Source organism: Elephas maximus, chromosome 5 (genome assembly GCF_024166365.1).
Source record: "Elephas maximus indicus isolate mEleMax1 chromosome 5, mEleMax1 primary haplotype, whole genome shotgun sequence".
In the NCBI taxonomy this organism is placed as follows: Eukaryota; Metazoa; Chordata; class Mammalia; order Proboscidea; family Elephantidae; genus Elephas; species Elephas maximus.
Window position 1 is genome coordinate 89,243,294 of NC_064823.1, and position 25,306 is coordinate 89,268,599.

Sequence of the window (25,306 nt, forward strand, 5' to 3'; positions counted from 1 at the left end):
TCTGCCATCTTGCTTCTGCCTTCGATAAAATGCCTCTTAATGGTCTCTCTGCTTCCATTTTTCTTTTGTACCCTCAACTGTCTGTTTTCCCCCAGTAGCCAGAGTGAGTTTTTTGAAATATACATCAGATTAAGACACTAACCTACTAAAAACTTTTAATTGGCTTCTCATGACATTTAGAATAAAATAAAAATCTGTTCTCCCGACTACAGAACTCTACATGATGAGGCTTTTGGCAACAACTTGCATCATTTTGTCCCATGCACAGGCTCCAATAGGCACATTGGCTTTCCTGTTGTTTCTTGAACATGCCAAACTTGTTCCCACCACAACATCTTTCCACTCTTTCCTGGAACACTTTTCCTTGCAACATACCAAGACTCACATTTACCTTTTGATTGAGGTTTTGGCTAAATATCACCCCTCAGACCTTTCCTGCCACACTACAATAGCACACCTATGTACTTTCTCCATTGTTCTATGTATGTTTTGCTATTTGATTCCTATAATTTTAAATACATTATATTTTCTGTAATAAACCGTTAATTCAAGCATAAAATAAATAAGAAAAATGCACAGCATAAGTAAACAGCTAAATAAGGTATCACAAATTGAAAACACCAGTGTTACTACTACCAAAATCAAGATGCAGAGCTTTACAAGGTTCTCAGAAGCACGCCTCATCTCATGGAAACTTCCAGTCACCACTCCCATAGGGTATGTACTTGTTTGTGTCTATTTTTTCGTATAGCAGTTGTCTGCTAATTCCATTGCTTATAGTATTCCACTGTATGAGAATACCATAATTAACATGTTCATTTTAGGAATAATGGACATTTGAGTTATTAATTTTTTTGGCTATTACTAATATTATTGCTATAAATATTCTTGCATATGTCTTTTGGTGCACATGCTTATATGTTGCTATTAGATTTCTGCTTCTTGAGTTTATTGATGGATGAAAGGTACATGCATATTTGAGTGTCATTGATATTACTAAATAGTTTTCTAAAGTGATTTATTAATTTACATTACCATCAGTAGTGTCCATGAGTTCATATTTCTCCACATCCTTGCCAGTAATAGGTATTGTCAGTCTCTTCAAGCTATAGATATTTTGATGGTTTCATAGTGGTATAGCATTCAGGCTTGATGTTACATTTTTCTGATGACTAATGGGGAAAGTTTTATCTATTTTGCCATTAAGTGTAATATTTCCTAAAGATATTTTGTAGGTAACCTTTATCTGATCAAGAAATTTCCTTTAATATTTATTTATGATTGGCAAATATTTTTTAAAATATCATGAATAAATGTTGAATTTTATAAAATGCTTTTTCTTCAGTCAATTAATGTTTGTATTTTTTTCGTTTAGGTTGATAATTAAATTACATTAGCTGTATTGAAATATTTTATGTGTCAGATATCTTCCCTTCTGTGAATTCTATCATATTAAAAAAAACGTACTTCTTACAATTATAGACAAAATTGTTCTGATTCTCCTGGAATCCAGATTTCTGGGTTCACAGAATTGGGGTGATCCATCCAAGCCATCTGCCCTTAGGTGTCCTGTTAAACCTTGACCTTTAAGGAACTATTTTCTTAATGTCTCCATCAAGTCATACAACAGCCCGGTAAGCAGTTTAGAGGAGATCATTTTGTCTTAGACATTGAGCTTTTTGGAGAATTAGGAACCCCAGCATCTGACTGAAAAATGCATAGTATTATCATTAGTGACTCTGTGTCTTCAACTGCCTGGAATCCTGCACATAGTTTGATGTTATCTCTTGGGAAATTAGCATAACAATGACCTATATAACTGGATTTCCCTGTGTCCTCTTTGGGCCACCTTCCCAATACCTTGGGGTTGCTTCTGCCCAATTTGAATAGTATCTGCTCACAATAAATATATTCTGTCGCACTAATTTTTGGTGTTTCTCTAAGCATTTAGGTTTTTGACATTACCTACTTAATATTTGTATATTTTTGAATTTAAAAAAAATGGAATTGTTGCACAAATTGTTTTGCAATTAAATTTGTGGAATTAAAATATGACTTTGAAATTACTGCTTGAAAATAAAAGTGAATTTCAAGTTATCCTTTTTAAACTGAGATGATATTCATACTTGCTGTTGATAATAGAAACTATCTATAAACACTACCTAGCAAAAATATGTTATTTTCATGAAGTGTGATTAATGACTGTTCAGTGCATTGACCAAATCTGTGCTTGACATTGTGTTCAAGTTTAAGTGGACATCTGCTCCCTTGGCCTCCATGTGAGTGAAGTTATCAGGTTGATCAATAAACATGCGGAGTTCCACCATGGGAATTCCAAGGTAAATGGCTTCATAGATGCCATTGGTTCCACAACGAGTGATAAAAGCTTTGGTTTTTTGATGACCTAAGAAAGAAGTTAAAATTAAAAAAAAAAGTTCTGAGTCCCTTAATCAAAAGCGGAAATGGATAGTGTAAGGCAATACAGAAGGCAATGTTTTCTGCCCAGGATTAATGTACTCAAGGTGTCACATATACACCTTAAGATTATTACCAGAGGACACTGTAGGAGGAAACGAAAGAAAGCTTTGGTGTCCAGTTGATTTGTCAGTTAGAAAAGTGTGGGAGGAACCTAGATCCAAACAATTTTCCATGCTTAAATCGCAGAAGCGTGAAGGAACATTATCTCTTAAGAGTAAAGAAAATGATTCTTTGGTATATGCAGTATCTCAGGGGATGTTTGGAAATAGAAGGAAAATGGTAGATTTATGCTGATCACAAAGTATTTTGTGTCCTATTAGGTTCGCACTTTACTTTGTAGGCAGTGTGAGCCACTGAAAATTCAAAGGAAAATAGTGTTGTTTTCCTATAATGCCTTAGATACTGGGGAAGATAGATTTGAGGTAGGAAATCCTGGAGGCAAGAAAGACAGACAATCCATAAGTTATTGAAAATTTATAGATCAGAGGTAATTAGTGCCTGATTGCCAATGCTTTCAAAGCAGAAGTTGGATTTGGTTGCTGTGAACAATTATTCCTTAAATAGCCTCTTATTCAGATTTTTAGTACTTGTTTCTCACAGCCTTACCAAGAAGATCATTCTGGGGAATCCACTCATACAGCCAAGTATTAGGTCCCAGTATATCTGGTGTCTTGCTATCGAATCTCCACTCAACCTATTAAAGACGAAGTGAATGCTTTTTTCTATGACTAAGATAACAGATTGATATTATTTTTCATAAATTAAAGGATACTAAGAAGTCATCTTGCCTTGCTTCATCTAATGAACAGAGAGGCTATCTTCTGCCCAGAAATGTTAAATAACGAGTATTGACCAATAGTTAAAAAAAAATAAAGTACCACATATCTAAGTACTCATTTATCATGTATTTTTTAGAGTGTTTACTATAAAATGCTATTATTTGTTGTGAAGAGCTGAAGGCAACTAGACTGTAAGTGAAGAACTATAGTATTTAAGACGTGTTCAAGAATCAATCAGAACTGTAGTGTTTAAAACACAAAATTAACTGAAATTCCCACAGATTTATCTCCTGGGCCCATCTCATATAGCAAACACCTGGTTTAACTATGGAAAAATCTTTTCTTGCTGTAGCATTTTCTGAGGAAAATAGTTGAGAATTTGCTTATGTTTACTTTTTCATAAAGAATTCTGGTGAAGAGTTATATATTTATAACAAAGTAGGAAGTATAGTGAAGTATATTATATTATAATAATTGTCAATAATATTATACTTTATTCTACTTGGGGGTAATAAATTTTCTTTTCCTTATGCATAGAATATAAATTATTTTTGATTAAGTACTGGAAGAACACTGCTACTTTCATTCTTTTTAACAGAAATTTGCTGAAGGCACAATCTCACTTTTTTTTTTCCCTAGTGAGGCATTAGTAGTGGAATTGTCATTATATGGTAACATGTTATGAATCAGCTAGGAATTCCAGAAACAATAATATGGCGGGTATTAAAATAAAAACTAGCTGACATTGCCACGTTATTGTCATTGACTATTTTGTTGTTTTTATTGTCGGTTGCTGTCAAGTGGACTCTGGCTCATGGCGACCTTAAGTATTACAGAATGGATCATGTAACTGATACCGCACTATCTTCACAATCATTATTTGTTGTTCATTGTTGTGGCTGTTGTTTCAATTCATCTCCTTGAGGATTTTGCTGACTGCCTATTTTACCAAACATAATGTTCTTTGCTAGTGATTGGTCTTCCCTGATGATGCGTCCAAAATAATTGAGCTGAAATCTTGCCATCCTTACTACTGAGAAGCATCCTCATTCTCTTTCTTCTAAATCATTTTTTTTTTCTTTTGGCAGTCCACAGTGTATTCAACATGCTTTGCAATACCACAATCCAAAAGCATCAGTTCTTCTTCAGTCTTCCTTTCCCATTGTCCAGCTTTTACACACACATGAGACAGTTGAAGAGATCATTCCTTAGGTCAGGCGAACCTTAGTCATTAAAGTGGCACCTTTCCTTTTTAAAACTTTAAAGAGGTCTTTTGCAACACCTTTCCTAATTCAGGAGCCCTGGTGGCACAGTGCTTAAGAGCTGTGGCTGCTAATCAAAAGGTCAGCAATTCCAATCCACCAACCTATCCTTGGAAACCCTATGGGTCAGACCTGCTCTGTCGTATAGGGTTGCTATGAGTTGGTATCAACTTGACAGTAATAGGTTTGGTTTGGCTTTTCCCAATTTAATATGCTGTTTGAAATCTTGACTGTTGCTTCCATGGATTTTGATTTTTGATGCAAGTGGAATGAAATCATTAATTACTTCAGTGTTTTCTTCATTTACTGTGATGTTATCTATTGGTCTAGTTTTCTTCATGTTCAGGTGTAAGCCACAGTGAAGGTTCTAGTCTTTTACCTTCAACGCTAAGTGATTCAAGTTTTTTTTTTTCGTTTTTGGCAAGCAAAGGTGTGTCATCTGTAGTAGTTATTGACCATGTTGTTATTGTTAGTTGACTTCGAGTTGGTTTTGACTCGTAAAGACTCATTGTACAATGAAAGGAAACATGGCTGGTCCTGCGCCATCCTTACAATCGTTGCAGTTTGAGCCCGTTGTTGCAGCCACTGTGTCAATCCATCTCATAGAGGATGTGTTAGTCATCTAGTGCTGCTATAACAGAAATACCACTAGAGCATGGCTTTAACAAAGAGAAATTTATTTCTTCATAGTAAAGTAGGCTAAAAGTCCAAAGTCAGGGCTTCAGCTCCAAGGAAAGGATTTCTCTCTCCATTGGTCTTCTCTTCAATCTTCACCCTGACTGGGAGCTTCTTTGTGTAGGGACCCCAGGTCCAAAGGACCCACTCTGCTCCTGGCACTGCTTTCTTGGCGGTATGAGGTCCTCCGCTCTCTGTGCCTGTCCCTCTCCTTTTTAAGAGGCAAAAGGTGGTACAGGGCACACCCCAGAAAAACTGCCTTTACGTTGGATCAGGGATGCGACCTCAGTAAGGGTGTTACAATCCCACCCTAATCCTCTTGACCATAAAATTGCAATCACAAAATGGAGGACAATCCACACAATACTGGGAATCAGGGCCTAACCATGTTGACAGGTATTTTTGGAGGACACAATTCAATCCATGACAAAGGGTTTTCCTCTTTTTCACTGACTTTCTAATTTATCGTGCATGATATCCTTCTGCAGGGACTGGTCCCTCCTGATAACATGTCCAAAGTATATGAGACAAAGTCTTGCCATCCTTGCTCCCAAGGAGCATTCTGGCTGTATTTTTTCCAAGACAGGCTTGTTCATTCTTCTGGCAGTCCATAGTACCTTCAATATTCTTCACCAAAACCATAATTCAAAGGCATCATAATAACCTCAAATAAGAAAATTAGCAGTTTCTGCTATTAAGTTACCTAGTTGCACTTCACAGACTAGAAAGAAAAAGCCAAACCCATAGCTTCTTAGTCGATTCTGACTCATAGTGCCCCTATAGGTCAGAGTAGAACTGCCTCATAGGGTTTCCAAGGAGTGCCTGGTGGATTCCAACTGCCTATCTTCTGGTTAGCAGCCAAACTCTTAGCCACTACACTACCAGGGTTTCCACTTTATGTACCAGAACAACCTAATTTGGAATGCCTCATGTATCAAAGGTGCTACATCTAGCTCAAAGTAGTACCTAATGCCACCACTGCCTCTTCTCAATCAAATAAAATCTCAAGGAAGCCTAGGTCATTAGAGCAATCTTTTTTGTGGCAGGTTTCCTGTCTATAATCTGTCAATCTGGTTTCAGCCTAATTCCAGTTCCTTAGAGCAAATATAGTATGGGTTATTTGGAAACAGTTTCAATCAGACATGAAGGTGCCAAGTACTTTTTTCCCAGTAAGACAGCTCAGATTGATATTACCAGAAAATTAAAAATAGGACTTTACCAGAAAGAGATCTTTTGTTCTTCCATCTGTCTGACTCTACCCAGTGCTTTTCAGTGATTGCTTCTCATGTTTTGCCCTAAACCCTGAGAAATTAACTGTTGTTATTCTGATTGACCAGAACAGTTATATCGATTAGGCCACAGTTACTAATGTTGTTATTATTAGGTGTTGTCGAGTTGGTTCCGACTCATAGCCACTTCATGTACAACAGAATGAAACAGCCCATTCCTGTGCCATCCTCATAATTGTTATTATGCTTGAGCCCATTTTTGTAGCCACTGTGTCAATAAATCTTATTGAGGGTCTTCCTTTTTTTAGCTGATCCTCTACTTTACAAAGAATGATGTCCTTTTCCAGTGACTGGCCCCTCCTGATAAAGTGTCCAAGGTATGTGATATGAAGTCTTGTCATCCTCGTACTTCTTCCAAGACAGTATGTTCCTTCTTCTGGCAGTCCATCGTATATTCAGCATTCTTCTTTGGTCTTTCTTAGTCATTGTCCAGTCTTCAGAGGCATGTGAGACAATTGAAAGCACCATGGCTTGGGTCAGGTCCTTTTTAGTACTTGGAGGAGGTCTGTTGCAGCAGATTTGCCCGGTGAAATACGTCGTTTGATTTCTTGATTGCCGCTTCCATGGGTGTTGATTGTGGATCCATATAAATGAAATTCTTGATAACTTCAAAATTTTCTCCATTTATCATGATGTTGCTTTTTGCTCCAGCTGTGTGGACTTTTGTTTTCTTTATGCTAAAGTGTAATGCATATTGATGGTTATGGCCTTTAATCTTCATCAATAAGTGCTTCATGTCCTCTTCATTTTGCAAGCAAGGTTGTGTCATCTGCATATCGCAAGTTGTTAATGAGTTTTCCTCCAGTCCTCATTCCCCATTTTTCTTCATATAGTCCAGCTTCTGGGATTATTTGCTCAATATACAGACTGAATACGTATGGTGAACGGAAGCCACCCTGAGGCAAACCTTTCTTGGTTTTAAACCGTGCAGTATCCCCTTGCTTAGTTCAAACAACTGCCTCTTGGTCTATGGACAGGTTCCTCATGAGCACAATTAAGTGTTCTGGAATTCCATTGTTTGCAATGTTACCCATAATTTGTTAGGATCCACACAGTCAAATGCCTTTGCATATTCAGGAAAACACAGGTAAACATCTTTCTGATACTCTATGCTTTCAAACATAATCCATCTGATATCAGCAATGACATCCCTTGTTCCACATCCTTTTCTGAATCCAGCTTGAATTGCTGACAGTTCTCTGCCGATGTACTGCTGCAACCACTTTTGAATTATCTTTAGCAAAATTTTGCTTGGCAGGGCTAAGGAGACCTTAAAGTCAAAAACCTGTGCCCCTTCCTTAACATTGCCCTTTACTGCTTTCATAGGATGCAAAGCCTGGTCCCCTGGGTCAGGTGCCTCTGCAATTCTTCTCCAGGATTCCACAGGATTTTTTCTGGGTCTCTAAATAGAGGGCTGATTTTAAGATACACATTATTTTCACCTTGGGAGAAGAAGGGGCCAGAGCAGGAAGAAGGAGTTCTAATTTCACCTCGGTCTGAATTTTAATGTCCAACTCATCATTTTATCAAATTCTATTTTTAATATTGAGTTCCTGTGCAGCAACTAATTTAATTGTACCTATTCCTCTCTGGTGCTGCTCATAACTTCCAGAGTCCCTCTTAGGGAAACCCTTTAAATTGCAGGGAAAAATTTGGGCATTCTTATGTTCCTGGTCATAATATCATAATCGCATCAAGACATCACACACATACTCTAATATATAAATGTTTCTGAGAGCAACATAAAACTCAATGTGGACTATGTAAGCAAATGAGTCCCCCTTTGTACTCTTTCAGAATGTAAACAAAAAAGAAAAATGGGAATCTGAGATCATTTTTACCTAATTGTATTTTGAAATTGTCTTCCCTTTGTGGAAACCATTTTAAAGGGCCCTCTTTTATGACCTTAAATAGGTTCATTCAAGTAATTGTTCAGCATATAGACAATTTAGCATACTTTCTGTGCAATCTTGGCAAGGGTTGATTCAATCAGGTCAACTTATCTATGTACTCATAGAAGCCCATGACACAATTATGAAAAATCTTCATATATATTCTAACTTAGCAACTATGTTACAATTTGATATGTAAGCAGTCATTTCCTGCCTGATGATCTACTCATTATACTTGATGTCAAGCCTAGCTAGTGATTTAGGCCATTCAAATGGTTGAAATAAAAGGATATGTTTTCTAATTTTATGCATTACTGAATGATTTTTAATACATCATTGCAAGTAACTTCCTTTTTTTAAAATTCTGCTTTAGGTGAAAGTTTACAGCTCAAGTTAATTTCTCATACAAAAATTTATACACATATTGTTTTGTGACATTAGTTGCAATCCCCACAATGTGACAGCATACTCCCCCTTTCCACCTGGGTTCCTTGTTTCCATTCAATCAGTTTCTGTCCCTTCCTGCCTTCTCATCCCACTTCCAGACAGAAGCCGTCCATTTGGTCTCCTGTATCTGACTGACCTAAGAAGCACACTCTTCACCTGTATTATTATTATTATTTTATAGTCCATTCTAATCTTTGTCTGAGGGGTGGGCTTCGGGAGTGGTTTTAATTATGGGTTAACAGAGCGTCCAGGGGTCATAGTTTCAGAGGGTCCTCCAGTCTCTCAGAGCATTAAGTCTAGTTCCAAGTTACTTCTGAGAGAAGCTTTTTCCCAGAAATGGTCTTATCAGGTTACAACGATCTCTGCTTTGTTTTATTCTGTGAAACTCTGTGATGTCAAATCAGACTGAATCAAACGCTGGAGTGCATCCAGAAACGTCTTGGGGGAAGAAAGTTATGTGTTTGCCAGTATTTATTCTAATACACATTTCTAAAAATGTCAGAAGGAAACCCTCTGGTATAGATAAATGATCAGATATTAAAGCTTCTAAGAGAATTTAGATTTTTTGGTTTTTTGCTAGTACATCTAGCTAGTGTAACTCTGATTATCCTCAGAAGTCAGTTGTTTCTAGAAGTTTTATTATCACGTGTTTAATGTAAAACCTGTGACAAGTTTTGGCCTTATTTTTGCCTTGTTTTATTTCTTGCTAGCTCTTTTCCCTTTTTTAATCTTGTGGAGTCCACTTTCTTCACAAATCCTTTTAAATCCTTTTGTTGATGGGGGCACAAACCAAAGTTGTAATCACAATAGTTAACATTTGTTAAGCATAACTATGTGCTTCGTTCTCTGTAAGACTTTACACAAAGTAGGCCATTTTATTCTCATACCAGTCCAATGAGATACAAGCTATTAGTGTCCTTATTTTAGAGATAAGGATGCTGAGGCATAGAAAGCTAAGTTACTTGTCCACAGTCACATAGTTGGAAAGCAGCACAGAATCAGTCGTATATTTGTATTTATGTTGTAACTTACCTAGTCAATTATACCATGAGAAATAAGAAATTCTCTCTCTACTTTCCCCAAATTCATGCACTTTTCTCTTTATCAGAAAGTATGTCCACAAATGCCACTCACAAGGATCTGGCACTTTGCCCTGCCTTGCATTTCTGTGGTGTCAAGTGTTTACCCTCATTCTGCTGTCCTCTCTGCACGCATGCATGCATTCCAGAGCCTAAATCTCTGATAACAAGTTCTTGTAAGGGTCACATGTAGGGGAATAAGAACTGCCTTATGCTTGATCCAAAGATATACACAGAGCTGTATTTTAATAGAAAATGCTGCACTTTGGAGTATAAGCACAAGTTTAGATAAAATTAAATAAAACCTTTTTTTCCTTTAATTTTGTCTGCCTTTTTCTCCTGTGCACCCCTATATTTTTATACAGATGGTATTACAGGTTTGGGTAGAATTGGAGTCTTTCTGAATGTGCTGCTATCATAAAATCACATATCATCACCCCATATCCCATCTTATCTCTAGCATGGACTTTGAATATAGACACATATTTTCACTTTTGATATGACATTATTAGTCTTTTTTTTTAATTTTGATTGCAATTTTCTCAATTAAAATTGGAGAGAACTGCTACACTATCTCAGTCTTACCTATCATAATATTATCTGTGCTTTATTGTATATAAATGCATATACTTGTTTAATGTTTATGGCTTATCTTGCCATCTAGTCTGTGAGCTTCCAGAGGGCCGGGACTCTGTCTCTTTTTTTCACTGCTCCCTCTCCAGTTGTGAGTAGAGAATTTGGCATCTAGAATTTGACACAGAATACACTGCGTGGAAAAATTATTTTCTTATATGTTGGGCCTTGAAAAACACTTTAAAAATGGCTGTACGTACATGATCTGACCTTTCTCTTAACCTTCTCCACAACTCTAATGTAACCTACAAACTTGTTGTGACAATAATAAATGAAACTCATGACGTGTGAGGGAATGTAGTGATGAAATGTTAGATGTTTTCATGTGTGTTTTTCACAAGACATCTGGACTGGGAGTGGAAAACACTTTTTGAGAGGCCATAGTTTTACCTTAGGCAAAGGTTTGGCAGGTTTGTTGTAGAGTCCTCCCACAAATCAAAAGTAAGTAAGAATGGGGAAAAAAAAAAAAAAAAAAGGAAATTCAAAATCCCAGTATGTTCGTATCAGCCATGTATCAGCTTTCCCCATCAATTCATACATTGTAGTGATATTCCTGAAAATAAAATAGGAACAGGGAAATGTATATATTCTTAAATATTGCCACTCATATTCACTTTTCTTAGAAAACAGGAATAAGTTTCAGATCTCTGTATGTCAAGATGTTCAAAATATGTTGGTGTTGAAAATTAAAACAGACATATGAACTAAAAGAAACAACAAAGAAAAAAACCCATGCGAGCCAGAGACTTACATGTCTAAGCAGAAACTCCACCTCTGCAAGCATTGTAGATTCAAATGTTCATTAAAGATTCTTTTTTTTTCATGTATTGCAACTTCACGCTGATAGATTTTTATTTCTGTGCCAATATTTCTTTATAATTTTCTAAGTAGGTGGTGAATACTGCATTCTAACTGTTCATTTTTTCATTTTTCATCTACATAGTACTAATACCATTATCCAGAAATAGGAAGCAGGTCTATCATGAGGTCCTGGCACGTGTCTAAGCAGGACTGGTCAAGGCTTGGTGCTGGCCAGGAATTAGTATTGACTTTATATCAGGGACTGAGTATTAAATGTGTGAAAGTGGGTTGTCCTGTTTTGAATCTTGATTCTGACACTTGCTGCCTGTTTTGCAGAAGTTATTTATTCTCTTTGTGCCTCAGATATCTTTTTGTTAAAATGGGATGGGGATAGTGACTCTTTTATCTGATTATTGTAAGGAATAATGGTTTGAGTCTTAGAATACTTAGAATTGTTCTTATCATAGACAGTAAATGTTTACTGTTTTTATTTTTTATTTTCTTGTTAGCATTGTTATTTTAGATTGTGGATATTGCTCAACATTTTACTTTAAGGCATTGCAGTTGTATTTGTTTTTTGCTCTGTTGAAAATCATTATGATCAAGGGAAAACTGTGAATAAAGGCATATGGTTTATGAACTCTGAATTCCAAAGTGCTGTAAAATGACAGTGTAGCAACAGCAATGGAGATAACTTGGCTCTCTGTTACTTAAAAAACACCATGGAAGAGCCACTACTCCTGAAGCATTTTTGGAATATAATAGAGATAGAATATAATGAAGACTTCACTTAATACAAGTGAAGAACTTAACAAAAACACCTTGCATGTGATAAGCATTCAATAGATATAAGCTAATAAACTCCCTTCATGTTTCAACACCACCATTATATTTATTAAAAATTAAAATTGTATAAAGACATCTATACTAGAGAGATACACTTTTATATGAACTCACCAAATGAGAGGTATATTCCTTTTAAAATAATAAAAAATAAAATATCCTTAACACGGTAATCATTTAGATTGAGCAATACCAAAAAAACCTGTTGTCTTTGAGCCAATTCCAACTCACAGTGACTGTATAGGACAGAATAGAACTGCCCCATATGGTTTCTAAGGCCCTCCTGGTGGATTCGAACAGCCAACCTTTGGGTTAGCAGCCATAGCTCTTAACTGCTATACCACCAGGCTTCCTAAATGAGCAATAGGTGTACTAAAATTCAAATAATGTTGCTCTTAAAATGTAAATGTCCATGGTACTAGTATTATCAATAAAGTCTCAAAATGTTTTATTTCCTTTTAGAGTCAATATGAATGAAAAGGTGAAAATATGTACAGAATAATTATGATGATAATAATAGCAGTAATTAAATGAAATTAATGAATGTCTGCAGATAATTTGAACAACAAATATTTCTAGTTCCATAAATTTACACTTTTGAACCGGCAACATTCTAACATTCCAACTGATGATGGTCAAAGTATGTATTACACTTCAAGATAAAGAAAACAAAATCTTCACAACTGGACCAATAAGCAATGTCATGATAAACAGAGAAAATATTGACATTTTCAAAGATTTCATTTTACCTGGATCCACAATCAAAGTCCATGGAAGCAGCAGTCAAGAAATCAAACAACGTTTTGCATTGGGCGAATCTGCCGCAAAAGACCTCTTTCAAGTGTTGAAAAGCCAAGATGTCACTTTGAGGACTAAGTTGTGCCTCACTGAAGCCATGGTATCTTAAATCAACTCATATGCATGCACAAGTTTTACAATGAAATAAGGAAGACTGAAGAAGAATTGATGCCTTGGATTTATGGTATTGACAAAGAACATTAAATTATACCACAGACTACAAGGAGAATAAACAAATCTGCCTTGGAGGAAGTACAGACGGGACGCTCCTTAGAAGTGAGTATGGTGAGATATCATCTCACATACTTTGGACACGTTATCAGGATGGATCAGTCCCTGGAGAAGGACATCATGCTTGATAAAGAAGGGGGTCAGTGAAAAATAGCAATACCCCCAGCAAGATGGGTTGAGACAGTGACAGTAACACTGGGCTCAAACATTGCAAAAATTGTGAGAATGGGACAAAGAAACCCATACAATCAAATGAGAATGAAAACACTTCCTATCAGAATCTTCGGGACACAGCAAAAGCGGTGCTCAGAGGTCAATTTATATCGATAAATACACACAAACTAAAGGAAGAAAGGGCCCAAATCAAAGAATTATCCCTACAACTTGAACAAATAGAAAGAGAGCAACAAAAGAAACCCCCAGGCAACAGAACAAAGCAAATAATAAAAACTAGGGGAGAATTAAATGAAATAGAGAACAGACAAACAATTAAAAATGTAAACAAGACCAAAAGCTGGTTCTTTGAAAAAATTGATAAACCTTTGGCCGAACCAAAAAAAAAAAAAAAAAAAAAAACACGAGAGGAAGCAAATAATCCGAATAAGAAATGAGGTGGGTGATATCACAAAACCCCAACTGAAATTAAAAGAATCATATCAGACTACTACAAAAAATTGTAGTTTATCAAACTTGAAAACTGAGAAGAAATGGATGAATTTTTAGAAACACACTACCTACCTAAACTAACACAAACAGAGGTAGAACAACTAAATAAATCCATAACAAAAGAAGAGATTGAAAAGTCAATTTAAAAACTTTCAACAGAAAAAGCCCTGACACATAAGGCTTCAATGGAGAGTTCCACCAAACTTTCAGAGAAGAGGTAACACTACTACTCCTACAGGTATTTCAGAGCATAGAAAAGGATGGAATGCTCCCAAACTAATTCTATAAAGCCAGCTTATCCCTGATACCAAAACCAGGTAAAGACACCACAAAAAAAAAAAAAAAAAGAAAATTATATCCCTATCTCCCTCTTGAACTTGTTGTTGTTGTTAGGTGCCGTTGAGTTGTTTCCGACTCATAGACACCCTATGCACAACAGAACGAAACACTGCTTGGTCCTGAGCCATCCTTACCACCGTTGTTATGGTTGAGCTCATTGTTGCAGCCACTGTGTCAACCCACTTCGTTGAGGGTCTTCCTCTTTTCTGCTGACCCTGTACTCTGCCAAGCATGATGTCCTTCTCCAAGGACTGATCCCTCCTGACAACACGTCCAAGGTATGTAAGATGCAGTTTTGCCATCCTTGCCTCTAAGGAGCATTCTCGCCGCACTTCTTCCAAGACAGATTTGTTCGTTCTTTTGGCAGTCCATGGTATATTCAATACTCTTTGCCAACACCGCAATTCAAAGGTATCAACTCTTCTTCAGTCTTCCTTATTCGTTGTCTGGCTTTCACGTGCATGTGATGTGATTGAAAATACCATGGCTTGGGTCAGGCCCATCTTAGTCTTCAGGGTGACATCTTTGCTCTTTAACGCTTTGAAGAGGCCCTTTGCAGCAGATTTGCCCAATGCAATGCGTCTTTTGATTTCTTGAATGCTGCCTCCATGGCTCTTGATTGTGGATCCAAGTAAAATGAAATCCTTGACAACTTCAATCTTTTCTCCATTTATCATGATGTTGCTCAGTGGTCCAGTTGAGAAGATTTTTGTTTTCTTTAGGTTGAGGTGTAATCCATACTGAAGGCTGTGGTCTTTGATCTTCATTAGTAAGTGCTTCAAGTCCTCTTCACTTTCAGCAACCAAGACTGTGTTATCTGCATAACGCAGGTTGTTAATGAGTCTTCCTCCAATCCTGATGCCCCGTTCTTCTTCATATAGTCCAGCTTCTCATATTATTTGTTCAGCATACAGATTAAATAGCTATGGTGAAATAATACAACCCTGATGCACAACTTTCCTGACTTTACACCAATCAGTATCCCCTTGTTCTGTCCGAACAACTGCCTCTTGATCTATGTAAAGGTTCCTCATGAGCACAATTAAGTGTTCTGGTATTCCCATTCTTCGCAGTGTTATCCATAGTTTGTTATGATGCACACAGTCGAATGCCTTTGCATAGTCAATAAAACACAGGTAAACATCCTTCTGGTATTCTCTGCTTTCAGCCAGGATCCATCTGACATCAGCAATGATATCCCTGGTTCCATGTCCTCTTCTGAATCCAGCCTGAATTTCTGGCAGTTCCCTGTCGATATACTGCTGCAGCCATTTTTTAATTATCTTCAGCAAAATTTTGCTTGCATGTGATATTAATGATATTGTTCTATAATTTCCACATTCAGTTGGATCACCTTTCTTGGGAATAGGCATAAATATGGATCTCTTCCAGTCAGTTGGCGAGGAAGCTGTCTTCCATATTTCTTGTCATAGATGAGTGAGCACCTCCAGCGCTGCATCTGTTTGTTGAAACATCTCAGTTGATATTCCATCAATTCCTGGAGCCTTGTTTTTCATCAGTGCCTTCAGAGCAGCTTGGACTTCTAACTTCAGTACAGTCAGTTCCTTATCAAATGCCACCTGTTGAAATGGCTGAATATCGACTAATTCTTTTTGGTATAATGACTCCGTGTATTCCTTCCATCTTCTTTTGATGCTTCCTGCGTCGTTTAATATTTTCCCCATGGAATCATTCACTATTGCAACTCGAGGCTTGAATTTTTTCTTCAGTTCTTTTAGCTTGAGAAATGCCGAGCGTGTTCCTCCCTTTTGGTTTTCCATCTCCAGCTCTTTGCACATATCATTATAATAGTTTACTTTGTTCTTCTCAAGAGGCCCTTTGAAATCTTCTGTTCAGTTCTTTTACTTCATGAATTCTTCCTTTTGCTTTAGCTGCTTGACGCTCAAGAGCAAGTTTCAGAGTCTCCTCTGACATCCATCTTGGTCTTTTCTTTCTTTCTTGTCTTTTCAGTGACCTCTTGCTTTCTTCATGGATGATGTCCTTGATGTCATTCCACAACTCTTCTGGTCTTTGGTCACTATTGTTCAATGTGTCAAATCTATTCTTGAGATGGTCTCTAAATTCAGGTGGGATCTACTCAAGGTCATATTTTGTCTCTTGTGGACTTGCTCAACAAAATTCTAGCCCATAGAATTCAACATATTAAAAAAAATAATAATTCATCATGACTAAGTGGGATTCATACCAGCTATGCAGGGATAGCTCAACATAAGAAAAACAATTAATGCAATCCATCACATAAATAAAACAAACCAAAAAAAAAGCCACAAGATCTTATCAATTGATGCAGAAAAGGCATTTGACAGTGTCCAACACCCAAAAATGATAAAAACTCTCAGCAAAATAGGAATAGGAGTAAATTCCTCAATATAATAAAGTGCATTTATACAAAGCTAACAGCCAGCATCACCCTAAATGGAAAGAGTATGAAAGCATTTCCCTGGAGAACAAGAACCAGACAAGGATGGCCTTTATCAACACTCTTATTCGACATTGCGCTGGGGGTACTAGCCAGAGCAATTAGGCTAGATAAAGAAATAAAGGACATCCAGAATGGTAAGGAGGAAATAAAATTACCTCTATTTGCAGATGACAAGATCTTATACACAGAAAACCCTAAAGAATCCTCCAGAAAACTACTGAAACAAATAGAAGAGTTCAGCAGATTATCAGGATACAAGAAAAACATTAAAAAAGTCAGTTGGATTCCATTACACCAACAAAAAGAACATCAAAGAGGAAATCACAAAATCAATACCATTCACAGTAGCCACTATGAAGATAAAATACATAGGAATAAATTTTACCAGAGATGTAAAAGACCTATACAAAGAAAGCTACGAGACACTACTACAAGAAAAGAAAAGAGACCTACATAAGTGAAAAAACATACCTTGCTTATGGATAGGAAGATTAACATTGTAAAAATGTCTATTCTACCAAAAGCAATCTTTAGGTGCAATGTAATTCCAATCCAAATTCCAATGACATTTTTTAACGAGATGGAAAAACAAATTACCAACTTCATATGGAAAGAAAGAGACCCTGGATAAGTAAAGCTTTACTGAAAAAGAAGAATAAAGTAGGAGGCCTCACACTACCTGATTTTAGAATGTATTATACTGCCACAGTAGTTAAAACAGCCTCGTACTGGTACAACAGATACATAGACCAATGGAACAGAATTGAGAATTCAGACATAAATCCATCTACCTATCAGCAGCTGATATTTGACAAAGGCAAAAAGTCACTTAAAAGGGGAAAAGACAGTCTCTTTAACAAATCGTGCTGGCATAACTGGATATCCATTTGAAAAAAAATGAAACAAGAATCATACCTCACACTATGCACAAAAACTAATTCAAAAAAGATCAAAGACCTAATTATAAAATCCAAAACAGTAAAGATCATGGAAGAAAAAATAGGGATAATGTAGGAGCCTTAATACATGTCATAAACAGTATACAAAACATTACTAACAAACACTAGAAGAGAAACTAGATAACTGGGAGCTCCTAAAAATCAAACGCCTATGCTCATCCAAAGACTTCACCAAAAGAGTAAAAAGATTACCTACAGACTGGGAAAAAGTTTTTAGCTATAACATTTCTCATCAGCGCCTGAGCTCTAAAATCTAAGTGATACTTGAAAAACTCAACAACAAAAAGACAAATAACCCAATTAAAAAATGGGCAAAGGATATGAACAGGAACTTCACTAAAGATGGCATACAGGTAGCTTACAGATACATGAGGGAATGCTCAGGATCATTAGCCATTAGATAAATGTAAATCAAAACTACAATTAGATTCCATTTTACTCTAGCAAGGCTGGCATTAATCCAAAAAACACAAAATAAAAAATGTTGGAGAGATTGTGGGGAGACCGAAACACTTAAACATCGCTGGTGGGAATATAAAATGGTACAACCACTTTGGAAACCAATTTGGTGCTTCCTTAAAAAGCTAGAAATATAACTGCTCTATTAAAAAAAAAAAATTTTTTTTTTAATTATCCAGCAATCCCAGTCTTTGGAATATATATATCTTAGAGAAATAAGAGCCTTTTTATGAACAGATATATCCACACCCAATTCATTGCAGCACAGTTTACAATAGCAAAAAGATGGAAGTCACTAAGGTGTTCATCAACAGATGAATGGATATATAAATTATGGTATATTCACCCAATGGAATACTATGTGTCAGTAAAGAACTATAATTAATACACGAAACTTTTCATAACGTGGAGGAATCTGGAAGGCATTATGCTTAGTGAAAGCAGTCAGTTGCAAAAGGACAAATATTGTGTGAGGCCACTATTATAAGAACTAGAGAAATAGCTTAAACACAGAAGAAAATATTCTTTGATGGTTATGAGAGTGGGGAGGTAGGGAGGGTGAGGGTTTTTCACTAATTAGATCGAGGATAAGAACTATTTTAGGTGAAGGGAAAGACAACACACAATACAGGAGAGGTCAGCACAAGTGGACTAAACCAAAACCAAAGAAGTTTCCTGAATAAACCGAAAGCTTTGAAGGCCAGCATAGCAAGGGCTGGGGATTAGGGACCATGGTTTCAGGGTATATCTATATCAATTGGTATAATAAAATCTATTAAGAAAACATTCTGCATTCCACTTTGGAGAGTGGTGTCTGGGTTCTTAAACGCTAGCAAGTGACCTTCTAAGATGCATCAATTGGTCTCAAACCACATGGAGCAAAGGAGAATGAAGAACACCAAAGTTACAAGGTAATTATGAGTCCAACTGACAGAAAGAGCCACAGAAGTCAGAGACTACATCCGCCTCAGACCAGAAGAACCAGAGGGTGCCCAGTTAAAATCAATGACTGCTGTGACAGAGAACACAACAGAGAATCCCTGAGGGAGCAAGACAGCAGCGGGATGCAGACCTCAAATTCTAGTAAAGAGACCAGACTTAGTCTGACTGAGACTAGAAGGACCCCAGAAGTCATGGTCCCCAGACTTTCTGTTAGCCCAAGACAGGATCCATTCCCAAAGCCAAATCTTCAGACAAGGTTGGACTGGAGTATCAGATAGACAAAGATACTGGTGAGGAGTGAACTTCTTGGATCCTGTAGACACATGAGACTATGTGCCAGCTCCTCTCTGGAGGGGAGATGAGAAAGCAGAGGAGGACAGGAGCTGATTGAACGGGCTTGAAAATACAGGGTGGGGAGAAGGAGTGTGATGTCTCATTTCGGGAGAGCAACTAGGAGTATATGGCAAGGTGTATATAAATTTTTGTATGACAGACAGACTTGATTTGTAAACTTTCACTTAAAGCACAATAAGAATTATAAAAAAAAAAAAACCTCAAAAACAAACAAAACGTATTCTAACCACTCAGAATGAGTGATTGATGACAGTCTTCAAAGCATTGAGCAAATCTGCCCTTGTCATTGTGTCCATGTCCAGACTCACTGCTGCCCCCTTGGCCTTCATACGAGCAATGTTATCAGGTTGATCAGCAAACAAGGGAATGCCCACCATAGGATCCCACGGTAGATAGCCTCATAGATGCCATTGGTCCCACCATGAGTTATAAAAGCTTTGGTCTTTGGATGTCCTAGGAATGGGTGAGATTTGGCAAAACTCTTCATTATAATTCTTAGGAATAAAATGAGAATTGGGAACTATAAGGAACTCAATGAGGCAGTGATTTCTAAGAAACAGATTAGCTTGCCCATAAAACTATATTTAAATTGTTTTAGATTTCTGAGCAGGAAGCAAGTAGTTGTACTGGAGTAGTAAGTGAGGGCTTCATGGGAGAAATGCCTGGGGACTTGTAAAATGAATAGAAGATTGCCAGGTGAATGAATTGAAAGAGAATATTCTGGATAAAAGTAACATCATGAGCAAAAAAAGGGGGACACATCAGAGCATATTCTCTTAGAGAAACAGTGAGAAAAAGATTGAGCCTGATACGTAGGATGTGCAAAGCAGGAAGAAGTGTGAAAAAGGCGGTGCTAGACTCAGAAGAAGGGAAGGCAATCCTTTATCCTGAAACATTTCATCAGTTCATGATAAAGATTTTGGATATTTTCCTATAGAAAATGGGGAGTCACTGGTTCTAAAGAAGGGGTTATTATTGTTCATCTGCATTTGAAACATCTCTGAAGTTGTGGAAAGGATAGGTATGAGATGGGAGTACTAGGGAACAGAGCAATGTTCAAGGAGACGATTATAAAATTCCAAAAAAGAGGTAATTACCAACAAAATAACAGATATCTTACTTTTGGCCTTAAGGATTATTTGAGTTTTTCAGTAAGGTTGAAATATCGGTTTCCTACTGAACTATTATTCCTCTGATTGGCTGTTACTCATATTTTCAGTAATTGTTCTCTAATCTTACCAAGGTGGTCATTCCGGGGAATCTACTTATAGTCGAGTATTTGAGTTGCAATCCCTGTAGCGTGATGGCACACTCCTCCTTTCTACCCCCGATTCACCATGTCCATCCAACCAGCTCCTGTCCCTTCCTGCCTTCTCATTCGGCCTCCAGGCAGGAGCCATTCATTTGGTCTCATGTATCTGCTTGAACTAAGAAGTACACTGTTCACCAATATTATTTTATGTTTTATAGTCCAGTCTAATCTTTGTCTGAGGAGTGGACTTTGGGAGTGGTTTGGGTTCTGTTTTAACAGTGTCTTGGGACCACGGCTTCGAGAGTTAATCCAGTCTTAGTCAGACCATTAAGTCATCTGTTTACATGAATTCGTGTTCTGCTCCACACTTTTTTCCTGCTCCTTCAGGGACCCTCTGTTGTGTTCCCTGTCAGGGCTGTCCTTGGTGGTAGCAGGGCACCATCTAGTTCTTCTGGTCCCTGGATGATGATGAAGCCTCTGGTTTATGTGGCTCTTTTGTCTGGTGGGCTAATATTTTCCTTGTGTCTTTGGTGTTCTTCATTCTCCTTTGCTCCAGGTGGGCTGGGAGCAATTGATGCATCTTAGATGCCTACACAGTTGATTTGAAAACCCCAGATGCCCCTCACCAAAGTGAGATGTAGAACATTTTCTTTATCAACTGCTCTTGCCGATTGAGCTAGATGTGCCCCAAGACAATGATCCCCAGCCCTCAGCCCAGTAATTCTGTCCTTAGGGAGTTTGGATGTGTCCACGAAGCTTCCATGACCTCGACTTGGTCAAGTTGTGCTGACTCCCCCAGGATTGTATACTGTCTTCTCCTTCAACAAAGTTACCACTTATCTATTGTCTAGTTAGTGTTTTTCCCTCCCCGTTCCTTCCCTCCCTTACCCATTCCTTACCCATCAAAGAGTGATTCTTTTTGTTTGTAAACCTTTTCATGAATTTTTATAATAGTGGTCTTAAATAGTATTTGTCCTCTTGTGATTGACTTATTTCACTCAGCATAATGTCCTCAAGTTTCATACATGTTGTGAGATGTTTTACAGATTTATCACTGTTCTTTATTGTTGCATAGCATTTCATTGTGTGCATGTATCATAGTTTGTTTATCCATTCATTCGTCGATGGGCACATAGGTTGTAATGCTGTAAGGAACATGGGTGTGAATATGTCTATTCATGTGACAGCTCTTAGTTCTGAAGGATATAGTCTTAGAAGTGGGGCTGCTGGGTGGTATGGTGCTTGTATTTCTAGCTTTTTAAGGAAGCAGTATACCATTTGCCAAAATGGGTTTACAATTCCCACCAGCAGCACATAAGGGTTCAAATTTGTTGGATTATAGTTTTTCATAGTTCTGTTTATGATCCCTTTTATTTCAGTTGGGTCTGTTGTAATATTCCCCATTTCATTTCTCATTTAGGCTTTTTCTTTCTCTCTTGCTTTTCTTTTGTCAGTTTGGCCAATGCTTTGTTGATTTTGTTGATCCTTTCAAAGAATCAATTTTTGGTTTTGTTGATACTTTGTATTGTTTTCCTGTTCTCTAGGTCAGTTATCTCTGCTCTGATCTTTATTATTTCCTTTCTTCTGGTGGCTATGGGCTTCTTTTGCTGTTTTCTTTCCATTTGTTAGAGTTGTATAGCTAATGTTTTGTTTTTTCCCTTTCTCCTTTTTCATGCATGCATCTGCTTCTGAAAATTGACCTCTGAGCACTGCCTTTGCTATGTCTCTTAGGTTTTGCTATGATCTGTTTTCATTCTCATGTAGTTCTAGGAATTTTCTGACTCCGACTTTGATTTCTTCTATTACACAGTGGTTTTTCAGCAAGATTTTTTTCAGTTTCCTTGTATGTGATTTTTTTCCTGGGTCTCTCTGTTGTTAATTTCCACTCCTACGGTGTTGTGATCTGAGAAGATGATTTGCATTATCTCAACATTTTGGATTTATTGAGGGTTGCTTTGTGGCCTAAGGTATGGTCAATTCTGGAGAACATTCCATGTGCCTTGGAAAAGAATGTGCACTTGCTGATGTTGGGTGGGGTGTTCTATATATGTCTAGGAGGTCAAGTTGATTGTGTCTTTAGATATTCTGTATTTTTGTTGACTTTCTTTCTAGATGTTCTGTCTTTTACCAAGAGTGATGTGTTGAAGTTTCGTACAATTATTGTGGAACCGTCACTTTCTCTTTTCAGTGCGTTAGAGTTTGTTTTTATGTATTTTGCAGCCATATTGTTGGGTGCATAGGTGTTTATTTTTGTTATATCCTTATGGTGGATTGTCTCTTTCATCATTATATAAAGTCCTTTCTTGTCTTTTTTGGTGGCTTTTCTCTTAAAGTCTGTTTATACCTGAGATTAAGGTTCCAGTCCTGCTGTATTTTGTTTGCTGTCTGCTTTATATATACCAAACCAAAACCAAACTCAGTGCCGTTGAGTCAATTCTGACTCATATCGACCCTTTAGGAGAGAGTAGAACTGCCCCATAGAATTTCCAAGGAGCACCTGGCAGATTCAAACTGCCGACCCTTTGGTCGGCACTTAACCACTACAACACCAGGGTTTCCACATTATAAATATATATATATTAATCTTTTGATATTTAATATGTATACGTGTATTTTTTCTAAGGCATGTCTCTTGTAGAGGTCATGTTCCTGGGTTTTTTTTTTTTTTTTTTAATCCATTCTGTCACTCTCTGTCTCTTTATGGGTACATATAAGCCATTTATATTCAACGTGATTATTGATAGGTGTGAGTTTATCACTATCATTTTGTAGTGCTTCTTTTGTGGTGTTGTTTTCTTTGTTCCCCTTTCTCTCCTGAGTTGAATTCCTTTTGTTTCTGGATTTGTCTTTTATTCCTTTAGTATTTGTAGATTTTGTGTTTAATGAGACTGTATGTTTTTCTTCTTTATTTTTATGAGAAGGTATGTTAACTTTCTTTGTGGTTATCTTCAAATTTGCCCCATCTTGCTAAGTTTAAATCAGTCTTTTATTATTTTATATCACCTTGACTTCCTCTCCATTTGAAATTTCTATACCTACAGTGCTTGTCCCCCCTTTTATTGTCCTGATGTGGTTGTCATTTACAGATTGTCCTCTCTGCTTCCATGTTGTAAATACTTTAATTTTGTTGTATCCTTGAGAGTTCATTACTCAGGTTGGTATCTGACTGATGCTGTCCTGTGTCCTAGTTCCAGGTTGTTGTCTGATGTTGTTGATTCTCTAACTGAAGAACTCCCTTTAATAATTATTGTCAGTTTGGTTTGGTTTTTACATATTTGCTTAATTCCTTTTTAACTGGAATTGTCCTAAATTCACCATCAGCAGGGTCAGTCTCTCAGCTGTAGTGTAGCAGGTCAGTTCCATCAGGAGAGGCAGGGAGGGGATGAGTCATTTGCAGGGTTGGGCCCAAGGATCCAGGGGTATATGCCATTGCTGCTTGTAGGCTCAGCACTCAGAGCACAATGTAGATAGGCAGCAGAGAAGGGAGAGGAGATGACATATGGAGCTAAGTGTGTGAGGGAGGGAAGAGAGAGAAACATAAGCCAAAAAATAAAAACGTAAATAAAATGCTGGCATGGAAAGATTCATTAGGTGGGGCAGGGAAGACCTGGGGAGACCCTGTCCCAGTGATCCCCAAGCTGAGAGGTATAGCTTGGCCTGCTGTGAAAGATGTGTAGGCAGTGTACAGTGTTGGTAGGTGAGAGAAAGGAAGGGAAATAAGTGGGAGACATGAAAAAACAAAGACAAATACAAATACAACAACAACAAAAATAAATATGGTGATGGGCAGTCAGTCATTGCATGCCTCAAAGATTTGTGGTGGTGGTGCGCTGACGTCTCTCTCTTTGGGTGGTGTGACATGGCCATCGAGGAAGAAGTAGAGGCAGCGCAGGCTCTAGGTGGGAGAGAAAAGGAAAAGGGAGAAGGAGAACAATAAAAAAAAAAAAAAAAAGCATTGTGCTGAAAGAGTCAGCCCGTGGGGCAGGCATAGACACATGGAGGCCAGGTGCCAGAGGCTCTCTAGCTATCTGATGCAGCATAGCCCATTGAGAATGGGGAGTTGCTCAGGGCTAGGTGGCTGGAAGAAAGGAAAGTAAGGGAGAGGGAGAATAAACAAAAAGCATGCAAACAAAATAAAACAGAATATGGCACTGAAGCAGTTGGCTGGTGAGGGCAGCATGGACCTGGGGAGTTCGTATGACAGTGGCTCTCTAGCCAAGCAGTGCAACACTGCCTGTTAAGAATGAATGGGGGCAGTGCACAGGGCTATGTAGGAAGGAGAAAGGAAAGGAAGGAAGGGAGAGAGAGAAGAAACTGCAAAAAAAAAAAAAATGGAGCTGAGAGACCCAGTTGGTGGGGTTTCCACAGAGCCGGAGAGGCTGGGTTTGTGGCTCACTAGCTGAACAGTGTGGTACAGCTCTTCAAGAAGGGGAGGGGACTGCACACAGGACTAGCTGGCCAGGAGAAAGTGAAAGAAGGAATGGAGAGTGAGAAAACAGGCAGAAAAGTCAAAACATCAACAACAACAAAAAATGGCACGGAAGGTCCTGGTCTGTGAGCACGGTGTGGACATGGGTGACTGTGCACTGGTGTTTGGTTTAGTGATGGTGGCCTCTAGGAAAGCAGTGGAGGCCAAGTAGAGGGAAGAAGCATGGGGATGGAAGCTTCTATCTGTTTTTACCGGG

At 37.7% G+C, this 25,306-nt stretch overlaps 1 protein-coding gene across 1 annotated transcript in view; it reads right to left on the minus strand.

The window, feature by feature from the left end:
- Positions 1-2,195: 2,195 nt before the first annotated feature.
- LOC126076729 (UDP-glucuronosyltransferase 2B18-like) overlaps positions 2,196-25,306 on the minus strand; it is a 28,805-nt gene continuing 5,694 nt past the window's right edge. Inside the window, exons 3-5 of the mRNA XM_049885293.1 lie at positions 8,441-8,481; positions 3,085-3,172; positions 2,196-2,404 (exon numbers count right to left, since the gene is read on the minus strand). Of these exons, the coding sequence (XP_049741250.1) occupies positions 2,196-2,404; positions 3,085-3,172; positions 8,441-8,481 (338 nt within the window). The remainder of the gene's footprint in view (positions 2,405-3,084; positions 3,173-8,440; positions 8,482-25,306) is intronic.